At 43.5% G+C, this 16,183-nt stretch overlaps 1 protein-coding gene across 2 annotated transcripts in view; it reads right to left on the reverse strand.

The window, feature by feature from the left end:
- Positions 1–5,777: 5,777 nt before the first annotated feature.
- Positions 5,778–16,183, reverse strand: part of PTPN1 (protein tyrosine phosphatase non-receptor type 1) — an 894,220-nt gene continuing 883,814 nt past the window's right edge. For both annotated transcript variants that reach the window (XM_069651172.1, XM_069651173.1), the window contains one exon: positions 5,778–9,413. In XM_069651172.1, the coding sequence (XP_069507273.1) occupies positions 9,206–9,413 (208 nt within the window). In that variant the 3' untranslated portion in view covers positions 5,778–9,205. The remainder of the gene's footprint in view (positions 9,414–16,183) is intronic.

The following is a 16,183-nucleotide window of genomic DNA, read 5'->3' on the forward strand; positions in this document are numbered from 1 at the left end:
CACACAGACTGCGAGATGCCGGACTGAATGGCAGACAGTGTTGGCGTGGACATCACTACAATGTTATATCATAAACCTGAGGCTAGGGCATCAACGCAACAGGAAGGAGAGCATCTGGAGGACACCCAATATTGTTACTGGTTCTATGTTTTTAGATAGCCACGTTTTTTCCAAACAGTTTTTTTGCAGAGTATTTTTGGCCAAAAAAACGAATCGAATGTTTATTTGTATTTGAGGTTACCCCAAAAACCACCTTCCCTGTTATCTACTCCCTATTGCCCCATCCCTTATTTCCCTTTATCTCATCCACCCCCCCCATTTTGTTGAGTTTTTTTTAGCCAATAAAAAGCCTGGTAACGTATTTCATTTAATTGAGCATTTGTAAGGCGCTTTATAAAGCAGAATTGTGTTTAGTATAGAGTTACTACTGCAAAAAGGGCAGAGGTGGAAATGTTCCACTTTTACTCTCAATGCAAGCTAATTAAATGTCGCACAGCTGTAATCGGTACCCTCCAGAAAAAACAAAAATGGCAAATTCAGATACTTCAGGTAAATATCACACCGTACGTCCACGGTCCAAGGCAGGTAAGCTTGGTCTTGCTTCACAATACGTATTATGGTTTTGTGTCATATGCAGACATTCAAGAAATGGCCATCTAATCTTTTCTTTCCCGAACATCTTTGTCACCCTGATGCTTTCTCAATAATTGTATGTACCACTCTAACATGAATACGATAAGAGACTGGAAGGAAACACCCAGCAAGCTGCCTTTTCCTTTGATGATTTTTCACAGTTTATTATTTATTAAAGCTAAGGATAGTTAGCTGTATGCGGATTTCTAATTAAAACCTGATAAAACCAGGTTTTCATTTGGACAGCTTTCTCACAGTTTTCAAGCTAATCTGCCATATGGGGAGTAGTTTCTCAGGATTAAGTTGCAATGCACCACCCTAGCGGAATAGAATGTACTCTATAAGAAACCTTTTGACACCTAAAATAAGAGTTCCAAGCATAGTCTCAAAATATTTTCCTGATCATTTCTGGCTATGTAGCATGTGCATTTAAACACCGGTTTATTGTTTTAGGAAGCAGCAATTGCTGAAGCACTGCGATATCGTCTAAGTGAGTATCACCATAAAACGGGAGGCGAAACCCCTGTTATGGTAGTGTGTTTTGCTCACAGTCCAGCGGTGGTGGTTTGCATTTTTGGTGTAAGTAATTTGCATAAATGGTTGATTTCATTATGTGAAGTAAGGTATGGGGCATCAGTTATTCATTTACAGCCATTAAACCCATTAAGGGCCGCCCATACAAATGGGAGAACTCGCATATGGTGTATGGATGAGGTATTATATGGCAAGATATGTACTATTTTGGGTCTATTGTCAAAGCAGTGAAATATATCGCACATCTTCATTCCTGAGCAAGACCGTGAGATGGATAGACTATTGGGGTTGCATGAACTGTGCACCCAACTCTCTAGAAATAGGTTTCTCAAATTAGTAAAGGATAAACATCATAACCTCAGTGGGAGGTCCACCATTCATTTAAGCATTGGGCCATATGTTTCTTTGACTGTGAATGTTATCAGAGGTATATTTATAGATTCCTTGGATTTGTATACGTTTTTATATATTTACTACTTGATATTTTTTTCGTTTTGACCTTACATATACATATTGATGGAGTGCCTTTATAATATCAAAAGAGTATAAATATATGTCTGAAGTGGTCAGGTTGATGAATTGGGATATAATGTGATTATATACTAATATTTATTCTGTTGTAAAGGTTTGAGTATAAAAGTGTGGAAATAAAGCTTTGTGGGGCATAGTTGTGTGACGTAGGCTTGGTTTGTGAGCACTGCCCAAATAATGTTTCATCCCTTATGATTCAGAACTATGTGAAAGGCGTTGCAAAAACAGGTGCCTTCCCTTTAGTGGTTGAGCAACATTCCTCTTGGATAGGGTCATATTTTTTGTTACTATTTTCTTGACAATGCATCGTCAGATTAGGAAAACATGCTAATTTTGCCCACAAAGAAATTGCATAGGCATGTACAGCGGAACACATCTCGTCCTTCGCAATATTGTGAAGAAACCACTTTGTGGTGAACGGGTGCAATATAAAGAGAAATGATCACTCATTGAAGGGGAAGTGAGGCCATTCCACTTTGCAGCTTCAGTAAAAAGCAAATTAATGCCTATCCTTGGATGATCTTTGCTTAAACTTCAGAAATTAAAGGGATATTTTATGGTTCAGTACTAGAGTGCAAAGAAAGATTAAAGACTTCCAGATAATGATATGAAGCTATACTGCTTCAGAGTCAAGCAGCACCTTTTTTTTTTTAAACTCAGAGAACTGAGCTAGTGGTCCACCTTTACAGATCATCAATAGAAGATAAGATGGGTTGGGGACTTTACTTGTAGGAACTTCAAAGTCTGCTATTAGCCACGTACCGAAGTTGCACTACAACCAACAACTGCTCAGGTTATGGGTGTGATGGCCAAAAACTACACCTTTCTGTGAAAAGGGGCTTCATGGAACATGCACTAAGAGAAAGGGCATGCGCATTCCGTGATGGAATTTGCTTAACTTGCTTTTCAATTAGGGATCACTTGAATAAACTAGCGCATGGGAGTAATGAACCTTGCGCCGCATCATGTGTGTAGCATAAGATTACATTCCAATTGTAGAGTGCCGACTTATTGTTTTGAGTTGAGGCATATAAGTAGACTTAACATGGAATAATAAAATCTTTTATCAGTCACTGAGAGCAATCATTTTAACACCATTACATCGAAGACTACCTCCATATTCTAGTAGAAACAGTTCCCATGTTCTCCTTCACCAGCTTTCTTAAACATGGTGAATTCACAATGGCTCTCGTATCCAACGTTAAAGCTCCAGAGAGTCAAACATGCTGTTACATGAAATGAACGAAGTGAACGTATACTCAGCCAGAAGGTGTTCCCCGGACAGATCCCCGTCATCTTCCCGGGACTCTGAACTCATTGTTAGTACAGCAGCAAAAGAGGATTCAAGCACTCAACGTTACACAGCTATCTGCAACTTTAATGTGCATAAGAGAATCACAGAAAACTATGATCAATTCACAGAATGCAGCAAATGTATTTCACAGAATGGAAGGAGATCTGGATTCCCATCGTTTCTTAGCCACCTAAAGGTGAGCAAGTACATTTTGAATCAACTGAAAAAGTAAAATTGACTTCAAAGAGTACAAATGTATCTGCATAAGGACTAACAAAGGAGGGAACATATTGAAGCAGATATGGACGAGTGCAAAGAATATTGCACCAATGGCAAGGTAGCAATCTACAATTCAATGAAGATGGTGGATTGGGCTCAAGAGGCATATATACCTAATCCAGTCAACGGCGAGGGCAGAGATTGCCACAGTGCACTTTCCAATCCTTGGTTTTCTACCTGGAAAGCAACTAGACAATGACTCGCAAAACACACAGAGACAGAGCTCCTTTAAACATTCTTCTAGGTCTAGGAAAGAAGCAGTATTTGATTGATTTTGGACAGTATAACATTTGAGCGACTACTCGATACCATTCTGGATCTTGCAAACTGTTAAGTAATGTACTTATTCAATTGTAGTCTAGTTTTTAAAGTATTTCAGTTTTGTAGCATTTTAAATAACAGATATGATTATGGCCAATGTTGGTCATTTTAAAATTCTTCGAAGAATGACATTCTAGATCAACCAACCTTATTTTGCACCTATAAAAAAAAATGCACACAGAACTGTGCCACAATTCTCCATCTCAATGAGGTTATGCTCAGGTTACTTGCATCTCATAATTAGACAGCTACACATTAAAACAAAATAATGAACCATCATATTGCCTTCTAAATTGTCTTCATTTCAAACAAATTTAATGACGATAAGGAATAAATATGAGAGACGGTCTGCAAATATAATTATATTACAGGAAATACATGTTTGCCATGAAGTAGAACTGCCATGGCAAATCTTTCACAACAGGTTTTGTCATTCTGATTTAATTTAAGTGAAGTGAAAGAAAATCCATATTATAAGCACTTTTAGCCTCGGGAGGACAATTCAACTTCCTAAACGAACAAACACGTACCATCACTGAACAATAGATAAGTAATTTGCATACTTGCAAATCACACTCCAAGAAAAAAAGTTTCCTTAACCAAAGATATTTCGAAACAACCCCAGATATGGGACTTATTACAACAACAAAAATAAATCAAAGGAAATGAATTTCCAAATAGTGTAGATGTCCTCTTGTATACAATGGGTGTGAAATTATTGTTGTCCATTGCAGAATAATGGTCTATCCCCATTATTGCCATTATACTTGGTCTGCATCCACAAGGAATGTCCATAGGGTGGTGTTCTGCAGAGTAGACCGCATGGAGGAAACGGGCTCAGCAAAATACGATATCAAAAAAATAAATACAAATGCATTGATTACATAAATGATACACCTAGGATAGTACTGTAATAAAATCGGACCACCACATTCTTTTACTTGTTGCGACAGTTTCAAATGTGCCCTCAGTATGCTTAAAGCTAGTACTCCAAGTAAGCAGTGAAAAAAACATAATATTAAATACAAAAAGCATATCTCAGTGCAATATCACATTTATTTCTCAGCTTAGTACGGAAAGAATGAGGCTTACAAATGGATAATCATTCTCACTCGATATCATACTTGGCAGCAACACAAAGCCAGTTTGAACATGGTAACAGTGTGTGATCTCAATGATTATATGAGGATTAACAGAATGGGGAATTTTAATGATAGCATTTGTCACACAAGTAAAGTGATATGTAAGCTCTTTGAGGCTAAGCACAGGTATGAGTAGGAGCGCTACCACGGCACCACTTGGTCTAGTTGCACTGTTTAAATGTAGAAGACTACCGAGCAATCAATCATGCCCAATTGTCTCCATGTTGAGTGAGCTACAATGCCCTGAATATTTTCAGTTGGTATATACGTGTTTAGCAGCGATGAAAGCAATTACTCAGACTGATTACTGAAAACGTCTCTGCTCGCTGCTACATCTTTCAAAACACTACAATCTCCATGCGTTTACAGTAAAGGAAATGGGTTCTTTGAGGCAAGGCTCAACCAATTCACAACACAAGAAAACTAAACTGGAGCTACTGTCACAAAAAATAAAGAAATCCATCTGCCTGTAACCTAAACCAAGCCAAATTTAAATATCAACCAAAAAGCTAGCAAGAGCACCCCACTAGTAGTTTCACAATGTATTTTTTAAGAGTGCTACCTGGCATCTGGAAAGTGTACAACCAGGAGTGAATTCCTTCGGGTTGCATGTCGGACCACAAAAAAAACATTTTCTTCAAACATTTGTTTGGGTATTTATTTTGAATGTGGTCATGATAGGCTTCGTATAATCATTAAAAGAGGAAATGCATGTATCATTAAATCGCTCTTGAGAAACCTGTAACATACATTATTTACTATGCTGCTCAAATGCGGAACACATTCTAAAGGGGAGCGTGTTAAAAACATCTAGAACAGTCAAGATTAAAACAGCCAAAATAATGTTTTGGAACAGGTTCTGCAATAGGAGTAGAGATCCTATTGCAAGTACTACAATGAGTGAGCGATTTTTTTTTTTTTTTTTAGAAAACGTGAATTTGAGAGTAGAAATTTAGAAACCATGCAGATTCTCAGGCACTTCAGTCAAGCAGTGTGAATATCAAATTGGAGGGCACGTACTGTAGACAAAGAGGCAGGCTTAATTGTGTTATATAGTTTCTTTTAATACAGCACAACACAATGAACATGGCCTATGTCAAACTATATTCTAAAGTGATTCTGCCTATGAACACTGTTTGCAGCTGACGTTTCACTGCCACAGGTGTTAAACCGATTCAGGCATTTGTGTACAATGCATTCAAACAACCGCTATGAGGAATTATTGGTCCTTATGTGCCATATTCTGCCTTCTGACACCTTTACTTGTACTAGGACTATCCATTCTCTACACTTGCTCCGTTGGCTTGTTCCACTTTATCTCCCAATTAAAAACACTGGTTCATTAGGCATCTCTAAAACTCTGCATGCCTAAATAAACCCTACTTTTTAGACTAACCATGTCCAGACATTTTGATGTAACGTGTCTACATGGATCCCTCAGACCCGACTCCCAGAAGCATATCCCACCTCCACATAAAGAGGGGGACTGACTCCACAATTCACCTTAGTGGGCTTTCTGCGATGAGGGACCACCCCACGAGCAGTATGAACACATTTCCAGTCTAGGGGCAGATTTATATGACACTGTCAGACAAATGCATTTTAGCAGAGATACCATACAATGTGCAAAATGGCACATATAAATATATAAACAAAAATGCCAACAAAATTGCATGTCGCCCGCCGATGACACATGAATTCGCATGATTCAATTTCAAGCTTGTAGGTCAAGACTCAAAATTATTAGATAAATTATTCAAGATTTCAACAGCATTTTAGATTAACATTCTGGTTTAAAGCCACTGCACCTGTCTTCCCATGCTGTATTATTCTATTTATGTGCAATTGGAATACGGCCAACAACGGGATCACCATCACTGCACGCAAGGAAAATTCCCTTGGAGACACTACACAAGCACGTGTTTCATATGAACACACATTTCCAATATTGAAATAAAATAGCCTTTATATGCCAACAAGAAAAAATGTTTGCAAAAGGCAGTATAACATTTATTTCCTCAATCCTATACAATGGTGTATTCAATTATTTAGTATTAAAAATGGAAACAAATCTGCCAGGCACTGTTTAAAGAACTAATAAAAGAAATTAAATTGTGAGACCTCTTGCAACTAGGTCTTTAAATATGCATCTACTGAACTTAAGCAAGACAAACGAAATGCGTCAGAGCTGAACAAATGAGTACACCACAGGGTGGCTTTTATATTTTGCGATCGTTCATAATTTTGATCCATTAGTTACTAGTATCTCCACTTTTTTCTTCAAAGGTTAAGTGATTAAGCCACATTTGGTTGTTCAATGAAAAATGAAGGACTCGTCGATTGTCTCCAAGGACTTAGTAGCCACAGTAGAAACAGACACCAATTCCAAAACTCCTAGAATCCGGAAGAAAGCAGAGTACACAAAAGAGTTTACAAAAGCAGAAACAAGCAGCCTGGTAATTGTTATATGTAAATATTCAGTGCTGGTGCAAGTTTGCGTCTCATCTATGTGCTATATATCCCTTTTTTACTACAGCTGATAGTACTGCAAAGATGTAATGGCAAGAGAAATGGTTCTAAATGTAGTGTCTCACTCAAGATGATTTGGGGTGGTAAGTTTAATTTGCTCAATTCATGACTCGATTGCTATTCTTTTACCTATTGTATTGACAAATTTGCTGCCCACAATTGAGGAAATAATATTAATTGACGTTTCATACCACGTTTTTTTAATGTGAAAAATATATTGCATTAGAATATTGTGAGTAGGATGATCTGATTAGCGGTTCTGCAACGTCTCAAGTGAGTGTCCAGTTTCAGTTTTGATGAGCAATATTCTATGTATTCATTGGTCTCTATGAATCTGTTGGTACCCAAAACACATAATGTAAGTAACATGTCTACGTGCCCCACCCTTTTCATTGCTACCTGTTGTATGTACAGAAGAAGGTGACATAATACAGCAGTGCTCTTCAATGTACACTGAAAAAAAAATGGGAAAAGCGGATATTTCTGTGGATGGTGCTTGGTCCTCCACTCCTCCTCAATATAGGGATGAACTACGGATTTGCAACGGCCAGTTTGTTCCAGTGCTCCAATGAGCTCTAACCTCTTTAGAGTGACGGAAGCACAAAACTAAAATCAAAATAAGGAGAGAACAGCGGGAGTTAAGTCACAAGACTATAGCCACCTTTCAACATTTTCTGCGATGTTACGGGAAGCTCCAGGGTTCAAGCATTGGTTGCATCACTAGAGAAGAGGCGAGACCATTACAGAGAAGGGAGGGATTTGTGTGCAGAGGACGGTGGCATGTAGCATAGAGAAATAGCAGTATCAATGTTTGTAATGCGTTAATAAGGTGATTAGTGGAATAGGTCAATCATTCACAACGGTCAACTAAAGGCATGGGTGTTATTACACACACACGAGGCTTCAACTTTAAGTGCCCACATTTAGCAGTAAGAGTGAAAGCCGAAACTCACCAGGATATAAATACACACACATACCATACATATACACACAGAATTGTATAGACATTGACAATACTCCAAGCAGCCCCTCACCCCCAAAAATAAATCCAACCACTGCCATCCTGTGTTAGTTTTGAGAACATTAAACAAAACATGTAAAATGCTGGTGGATAGATATTTGTTCCATATTTTTTCCTGCACCCATGATTATCATCAGACAGTACAATGTATGCAGGTGAATGTGCAAGTATAGTGTAAGAAAATCATCTACAGACATCCTGAAAATAATTCTTGGGCTGTAAAGAGTACATTCAGACACCTGCTCCCACAGGTTATAGATGTTCAGGAAAAGACATTCGCCAAACAAAAAAAGTGTTCTCTCTTGGGCAGAATTAAACATGACCACCACAGGTACTGCCTACAGCTCAGACGTTGAGTCTATGAAAAACATGAAATAAAAATGGCCCCTCTCACGTCTTCTCCTCTTCAGTCATGTCCTGTACCTTCAGAAGACATTTTTATGTGATCTGTGGCATGGAAATTAAGTCCGTAGGCAGACTGGGGGGCTGAATAAATCATAAAATTATATTTGGTTACAAAACCTGGAAAGCACCAATTTACTTCTGAGCCCAAATTATTTTCTGAAATGTAACACAAATGAACAAGCTTCTTTTGTTTGAAAAGGTTAAAAACAACAATGTGCTGTAATTAGCATTTAAAAAAACAAGTTATTTGGCATTTTCTCTGCTTACTCCTGAATATTTTAAGGCCCTGAGATAATAGTACGTTCTTGGGAACACAGGGCCAATTTAAACCCTAGTGCATTCATTTCTCTTTTTAATCCTATTAAAGTTCCAGCTGTTCAACCTTGGGTCTGCTTCCCCCGAGTCACTGCTCAGTCTTCAATGCTTTTCCACCTTCCTGGTCAGCCATCAAAGCACTTTATTACAAACTGGTGAAATTGCAAGATCCACTGTACACTCAAATCTCTGACATGTCCACTAATGAAAACAAACCCTGTAGCAGAGGTAGGCTCCAGCGGTGAAAACCGTGAATAAGCAGATATTAGCTATAAAAGGCTTCCAATTTGACCGTAGGCTTTCTTCGTCCTCTTCCAAATTTTCAGACGTCAAAAGCTCGTTTCTTTGGGGTGAAGCATTGCTATTTGACCCAACAGTTCTCCTCCTGACATCAGTGTCTTGACAAGTGCTAGAAAATACAATACTGTTAGTTAAGATTTCATCTTTGCTATACAAACTTTACATGGAACATACTCAATGATAGCACATTTGTATTGCTAGTTGCAGATGTACAATTTGTAAGCAGGCAAGGCTCGCAAGGCACATCCACCAAAAATATTTGTGCTTGCTCTGAAAAACAGACCATGAATCCCTTTCACCAGGTTTCCCTTCACCCGGTTTCCCTGCTGGGCACCACTGGTCTGTCTGCTTGAAGCCTTTTCAAATTAGTTTACCGTTTCTCACACCCCTTCGGTTCCGGCCTATGGTCTCTTGTGGGCCTCTAGTTTTAAGATTTATCTTTTACATATATCTGCCAGCCACGTGTATTTTGTACATTTCCTTTAATATAAGATGTTATTTACATTCCAAGGTAACCATGCTTCTGGTCCTCTCCTTTTTAGTGTTTCTGCTGCATTTGTTACAGTTCGCAAAACATGCCACCGATGATGAACAGTTTAAACATTGACAAATGCTGGAAAGACCAGAATACCAAGTTTGGGAAATGCCAGTTCAGACATGGCGGCATCCCAATATTGCAAAACAATTTTTAGCAGACTTTTACTTAGCGTGCAAATACAAATCTACTTCAAATAACAGAACATAAAGTTACAAGGCGTCACAACATTTGCATTGGTTTTAGAAACACAGTGGTAACTGTCAACAGGGTTGGAGAAGGAAAACAAATTAATTTACCCAACAAAAAATAAAAAAGACATTAAAATAACTCACAGTGTACCGGAACCTTTGGCAGCAAAAAAAAATGAGCTACCCCTTTAAATTTAGCATTGCGCCGGGGTGCTACCCCGGGCGCAGCAACGCCCCAGAGACCCTGCCGTCTGGCGCCTCACCTCAGTCCCCTTTTTACATATCGGACGCTTTAATATCTGGTTGTGCTGATCATTTTAGTACCTGGCACACAAGCAGGGGAAGGTGGGTGGGACGTAGGGAACGAAGTGGACTAAGGACTAGGAGTAATCCAGTCATTACAGTGAGTAACTTTAATCACTTATATATCACGCCCCCTTTCCTCTATCCTTGTGGGCGATTCCACGGAAAAAGACAATTGGTTGGCGCTGTGACAACCTGCCTCATGCTTAAGAAGAAGCAACAGTTTATTCAAAGACCACCTGACCAGACTCTGCATCGCACCTGAAGCTAGTATGCAGGGAATAGTGCTTACAGAACGCGGACGGAGTGCCCCACGTGGCCGCTGCAAATGACTTCCCAGGAAGCGTGCCTCTGAAAGATGACAGCCATAGCCTTGGTCCCGCTGACCGCGTGGTCATGAATCCCTGCGGGAACAGCCTTAGCCATGACCATGTAAGGCTCTAAAAGGGCCTGGCCCATCCAACGGGAAATAGAAGCCTTGGAAGCTTGGGTCCGAGCCCCTGAAGGTGATTAACAATGCCTCAGACTTCCAGAAAGACCTTGTCCACAAGAGATGGAACTTAAGTACTCGCCTCAGATCTAAGGAATGCAACACCCATTCAGCCTCAGACGGCAGAAAGCACAACGGCAGACAGATTTCCTGGTTCAAATGGAATGGAGAGACCACCTTGGGCAAGAAGTGTGGATGCGTGCGCAAGTTGACCTTGTCCTTGTGGAAGTTGGAGGGCTTGCACGACGACAGCCTGCAGCTCACTGACTGCGTGCAGAAGTGAGCACGACCAACAGCACCAACTTGAGCGTCACCAGCATGTCGTCCGCCGAGGTAATCGGTTCAAAGGGTTTACGTTGTAAAGCTGCTATATCCCTGTTGAGGTCCCAGACCGGGTGCAGCTTATGAACTTGAGATAAAATAGCTGGACAACCCCTTAAGGTGAGCCTTAACCACTGTGTTGGCCGCTGAAGAAATATGCTCTGGGGAATTCTTGTAGACCCCAAGGGCTGCCAAATAGGTGTGACAGGTATCGACCTGGATGCCAGATGTGCAGAAAAAGGCATCACATTGTCCAGAGAGCAGGTGGGGGTCCAACCCCTTGTCGGGAGCCCAGTGGCAGAACCTGGTCTGCTTACTCTGGTACTGAGAAAACGTGGAGGGCCACCTAGCCTTCCGGATGATTTCCCAGTTCACGTCTGAAAACTGAGAATGGTGCAGTCTCAGCTGATCAGGAGCCATGCCAAGAGGGCCAGCCTGGCCAGATCTGGATGATCCGCAGCCAAGCCCTGCTGCATCAGAAAGCCCCTGCTGGGCATCGGGAAATTGCCAGGACCCTGGGAGCGCAACTGCAGCAGGTCCAAGAACCAAGCTCTTTACGGCCAGTGGGGGCAATCAAGATGCAGCTGCAGCCCCACAGATGCTCGAAATTTGCAGAGGGTCTGCTGGAGAAACGGAGGAGGAAACGCACAGCACCTGCAGCCGTGCCAGCAGAGTTGGAACGTGTCCCTCAGAGACCCCTGACCCTGCCCATTAAGCGAAGAGGCGCTTAGAATTCAAAGAAGATGCAAATAAGTACAGACCTGGAAACACTCCCAACCTCTCACCGCTGGAATAGGGGCAAAAACAGTTGGTATAACTCCCATTCGTAGGTGCTGAACCCCAGGCGGATGAGTTGGTCTGCTTCTGCATTGTTGTCCCCCAAGAGATGGCCACAGAGATCCACATCCCCTATGTAGGTGCCGCCCTGCTTGTTCAAGTAGAACTTTGTTGTGGAATTGTCAGTCCAGACCAGAACCACATTGTCCCTGATGATCGCAGAAAAGCTCTGAGAGCCAGGCCCACCGCCCTGGGTTTTAGCAGATTGATATGCAGGAGGGCCTCCATCCTAGGCCATGCGCCATGAATTGAATAGCCAACCAGAGTAGCCCCCCACAACCTGAGAGGGAGGAATCCGTTGTCACTATCGGAGTGCGTTTCGGCTGAATGAACAGGGCTCCCACTGCCAAATTGCAGTCCAAAAACAACCAATGAAGATCTGGAAGGAGGGACGAGGCATAGGGAGACATTCCGATTGCAACCCTGTTTCCTGGTCCCAGTTGGCCGCCAGGTGGAGCTGGACTCTTCTCACCTTGTGGTGGGCGTGCCGCAGTGAGAGAATGTAGAATGCCATTAGGGAAGGACATTTGTGCCGGTTTGGTCAGGATGGCCAAGGACTTTGCAGTCGGAGTTGAGGTTGTCTTTTTTGTCAGCTCGTGAATCCACACCATCCGCCTCATCTCGACCCACCAGACAGAGGCCTCTGTTGGCTGCGTCATTGTAAGATACAGAGTAATCCATGAGGTCCTGCGCAACTGCGCAGGCCTCTGCCAAACCGGCTTTGAAGGAGGCCTGGCTCTCCAGAGGGAGCTCAGGGAAGAAATCCCTGATCTCTTACCACAGCTTTTGGTTTGCCGCAGCTAGGAGCGTGTCAGCGTTAGCCTGTCGCAGATGCAGCATGGCATGAGATGGCATCTCCTGCTGAAAGACTTGAGGGCCTAGTCATCCTTGGTGAGACAGCTGCAGGCAGTACCTGCTGTTGACGACGAGGATGGCTTGGAATACAAGGAGGACGCTGCCACGACTGAAGAGCGTGGTTGCGGGTGCAAGGCTAGGAGGACTGTTTCCCCATCCAATAGCCTAAAACGGAAGTCTAATTTCTTGTTCATCTTGGCATTGGCCCGTGGCCTTCTCCCAGACCTTTCTAGCCACTGAAGGGACATCTTTCTGAAGAGGAATGCCCGAGCGGCTTGTGGCGCAGCAGGCCAGGACTTCCGCCAACACCCCCGATTCCTGGGGGCCTGCTCTGGCTGGGGGACCCCCAAAAACTCTGAAAGGCCCTGAAGGCTGTCATGAAAGGCCTTCACCAATGCCGAAGGCTCTTCCTCCTGTGCATCATCATCACCCCCCTTTTTTTGCCAGAGGGGAGTCCGGGTCCAGCAGAAGAGCAGTCTGAGGGGTCTCCCCGGTCTGATCCCGAAGGCAGCTGGATATCGACATGCGACTGCAGAGAAGGGGGGGGGCGATGGGGGGAGTCATTGGTGGTACTGGAGGCGGGGTGCTCGGAAGCACCGCCAGGTCATGGACCAGAGGCAGAATGGGCTGCAGTAATGGGATTCCAAGGGGGACCTTAGAAGGACCCAGATGAGGAGCCCTAGGAGGTACGACCTGCAGAACCACCTACTTGATGAGGGCCTTGAAGAGCCCCGATATCTGGGGGGAGTGCATGAAAAGGAAGGGCTCAAACAAGCGATCCTTGCAGGCCGTGGATCACAGGGGGCACAACCCTCCGTCGCGCTGGGCCTTCTGTTCCTGATCAAAGCGTTGAGGAGCCTGGGGCAGGTAACCAAAAGGCTGAGGGGATAAAAGTAACCCTGTGCTGTCGGGTCTGACAACTTTCCCAAAGGAAGAGGACTAGAACCCTCTTGAGTGATCCAGTCTGAAGGAGAAGGGGCTGGTGTAGGCCCAGAGTCAGAATCCAAGATGGCTGTCAGCCTCGCAGGCTCTGCTGCATGCTTTCCATGGGAGGGAGTGCGCATAGGACTTGCACCTTGTGCTGGTTCTGACATGGACGAAGCTCTTTGCTCCCCGACCCCGACGCAGAAACACCAACCTCGTAGAGGACTCTGGTAGTCGAATCTCCCTGTGTGACTATCTCGGAGGTGGCTCCGGTAGGCTGCAAGACCTCAGCGATGGAGCTGGTGGTAGTCTGCGATAGTGCTTCAAGCTGGCTCCTGGAAGCAGAACTAGACAGCCCCTTGCACTCCAGTGCAGAAGATGAGAAGGAGCGCCCCTCAGCGGATCACCTGGAAGAGCCCCTCGGTCCCTCAGGTTCAGAGCTGGTAGCCCTTAATGGTCTTGGGTTTGCCAGATGCATAGTCAAAGGTCACCCTTCATGTTGGGGGACCCGGGAAGGAGTCCCCATGCTGGAGGCCTTGATGAACAGAGGACCTAGCTTTTCCTAACGCAAGGTCCTGGGAACAAAATCCTTTAGATGACCGGGAGGAGAAGAATGGAAGATCTCGCTCCAGCGGGAAAGCAGATTCTTCAAGGCTCGGTGACCAAGAGCGCTGCAAGCCACGCACGCTTCCCAGTGGTGGTTGTGCCGAAGGCATTTAAGGCAGAGCACATGGGGGTCCGGCGGGAATGACCAATCACAGGATGTGCATCTCATGAAGCCTCCTGCAGCAGAGAGAGGGGGCTGAAGAATTTTTAAAAAGAATGGGGAGCATGCAGAAAGTAGTAAAAGTTTGTATGCCTAGCTGCCAGGTCCGACTCTGTCCGTGCGGAAGAAGGGACTGAGGTGAGGCGCTGGAAGACAGGGCCTCAGGGACTTTCCCACGCCCGGGCGGTACTCCTGAATGCTATGTTAACTTCAATGGGGTAGCTCATATTTCACTGCCAAAGGTTCTGGTATCGTCCCCATGTTCCGGGGGATGCCTACAAGGATGGAGGAAAGGGGACGGGAGGTACGAGTAAAAACCCCTACAAATATATACGCCAGTACACGTGTGAAAAACATACTACATTGTTAGAGTTAGTATTCGGGTAAGTGCAGGGTTTAAGCAAAAGGGTAGGCGAAGCAAAAGGTGGGAAAGAATGGAGGGCGAGCATAGAAAGGGGCACCTGATATCGATGGGCACCCAAAGTATATCAGAAAACAGGGCTGAGTACTTTTTTATTTTAAAGAAAAAGGTTTGCAGTTTTTTTCTGGAAGTAATGGTGACTCTCCTCCAATATTAGTTCCGGATGGAGGGCAAGCCATGCAAACCCACTATGCTCCAGGTTTTCTCTCCATGGCTTTTGTTATGAAGAGAGTAACAATCATAAGGCCAGAAGGCGATCATCTGACGCCTTAAGGGAGCAGGTTTCTTGGCCTTTGAAATTATCTACTCTAGGCCCATACCCCTTTGAAAAATGCAAAGGTTTCTGAATTCAATGCAAGCAGTTGCTGGGAGCGAGTGCAATGTGATGAGAGCCAGGGTCATGTGGTTTCAAGGTCTCAGGCAAAGGACCATAATCGCAGCCTTATTTTTTTTAAACACCTGTAGTTTATGGATGAAATGTTGCAGGAGACCAGTACCAGCTTTTGAAGTACTCCAAGTGGGACATGATCATGGCTGGAGTGACATGCACTCTTTGGGTCATGTTAAGAGGAGGGAGTTTGCGCCTCTGGATTATGTGATGTGTGATGTGTGATTCTATGCATCTGCCGAGAGACAGACCGGAGACGGTCAAAAAGTACACCACGATATTTTCCATGTCTAGATAGAAAGTGGGTGGGCCAGGCAAAAGGAAGAGCAGTAGCGATTGACAAGCCAACAGAGGATGATTTCCGATACAGAGGGATTGAAATGTAGGGTATTAATCATCCAGTCTTGGTTTCTTCAGTAGACAGCTGGAGCTTACTACACGGAGTCACGAAGAAGGGTTGAAGGCAATTTGAGTGTCATCAGCCTTGTTTGAAAGGTGGTAGAGAAGGGAGATATGTTGCAAGTAGTTTCTGATACAAGTTGAAAAGCCAAGGTGAGAGACTTGATCCTTGCAACACTGCAACATTAAGAGTTGTGGTCTCAGAGAGAAGAGGAACAATACAGACCCTAGACTGTTAGGAATGAATGAGGTCATACAGTTGAGGGATACCCCAGCAATGCCAAAGGTGTTTTGAGCAATTAATAAGAGTTGCATAGCTCACTGTGTCGAATGCTCTCAACAGAGCGAGGAGGATGAGGAGGCTGGAGTGTTGGTATCAACAGCCTTCAGAAGTTCTTCCCTCACGAATAAAAGTGCATCTTGAGTGCCTCTCAAGGAGCAGAAGCCAG

Source organism: Ambystoma mexicanum, chromosome 3p (assembly GCF_040938575.1).
Source record: "Ambystoma mexicanum isolate Mex_15411 chromosome 3p, UKY_AmexF1_1, whole genome shotgun sequence".
NCBI classification, from domain to species: domain Eukaryota; kingdom Metazoa; phylum Chordata; class Amphibia; order Caudata; family Ambystomatidae; genus Ambystoma; species Ambystoma mexicanum.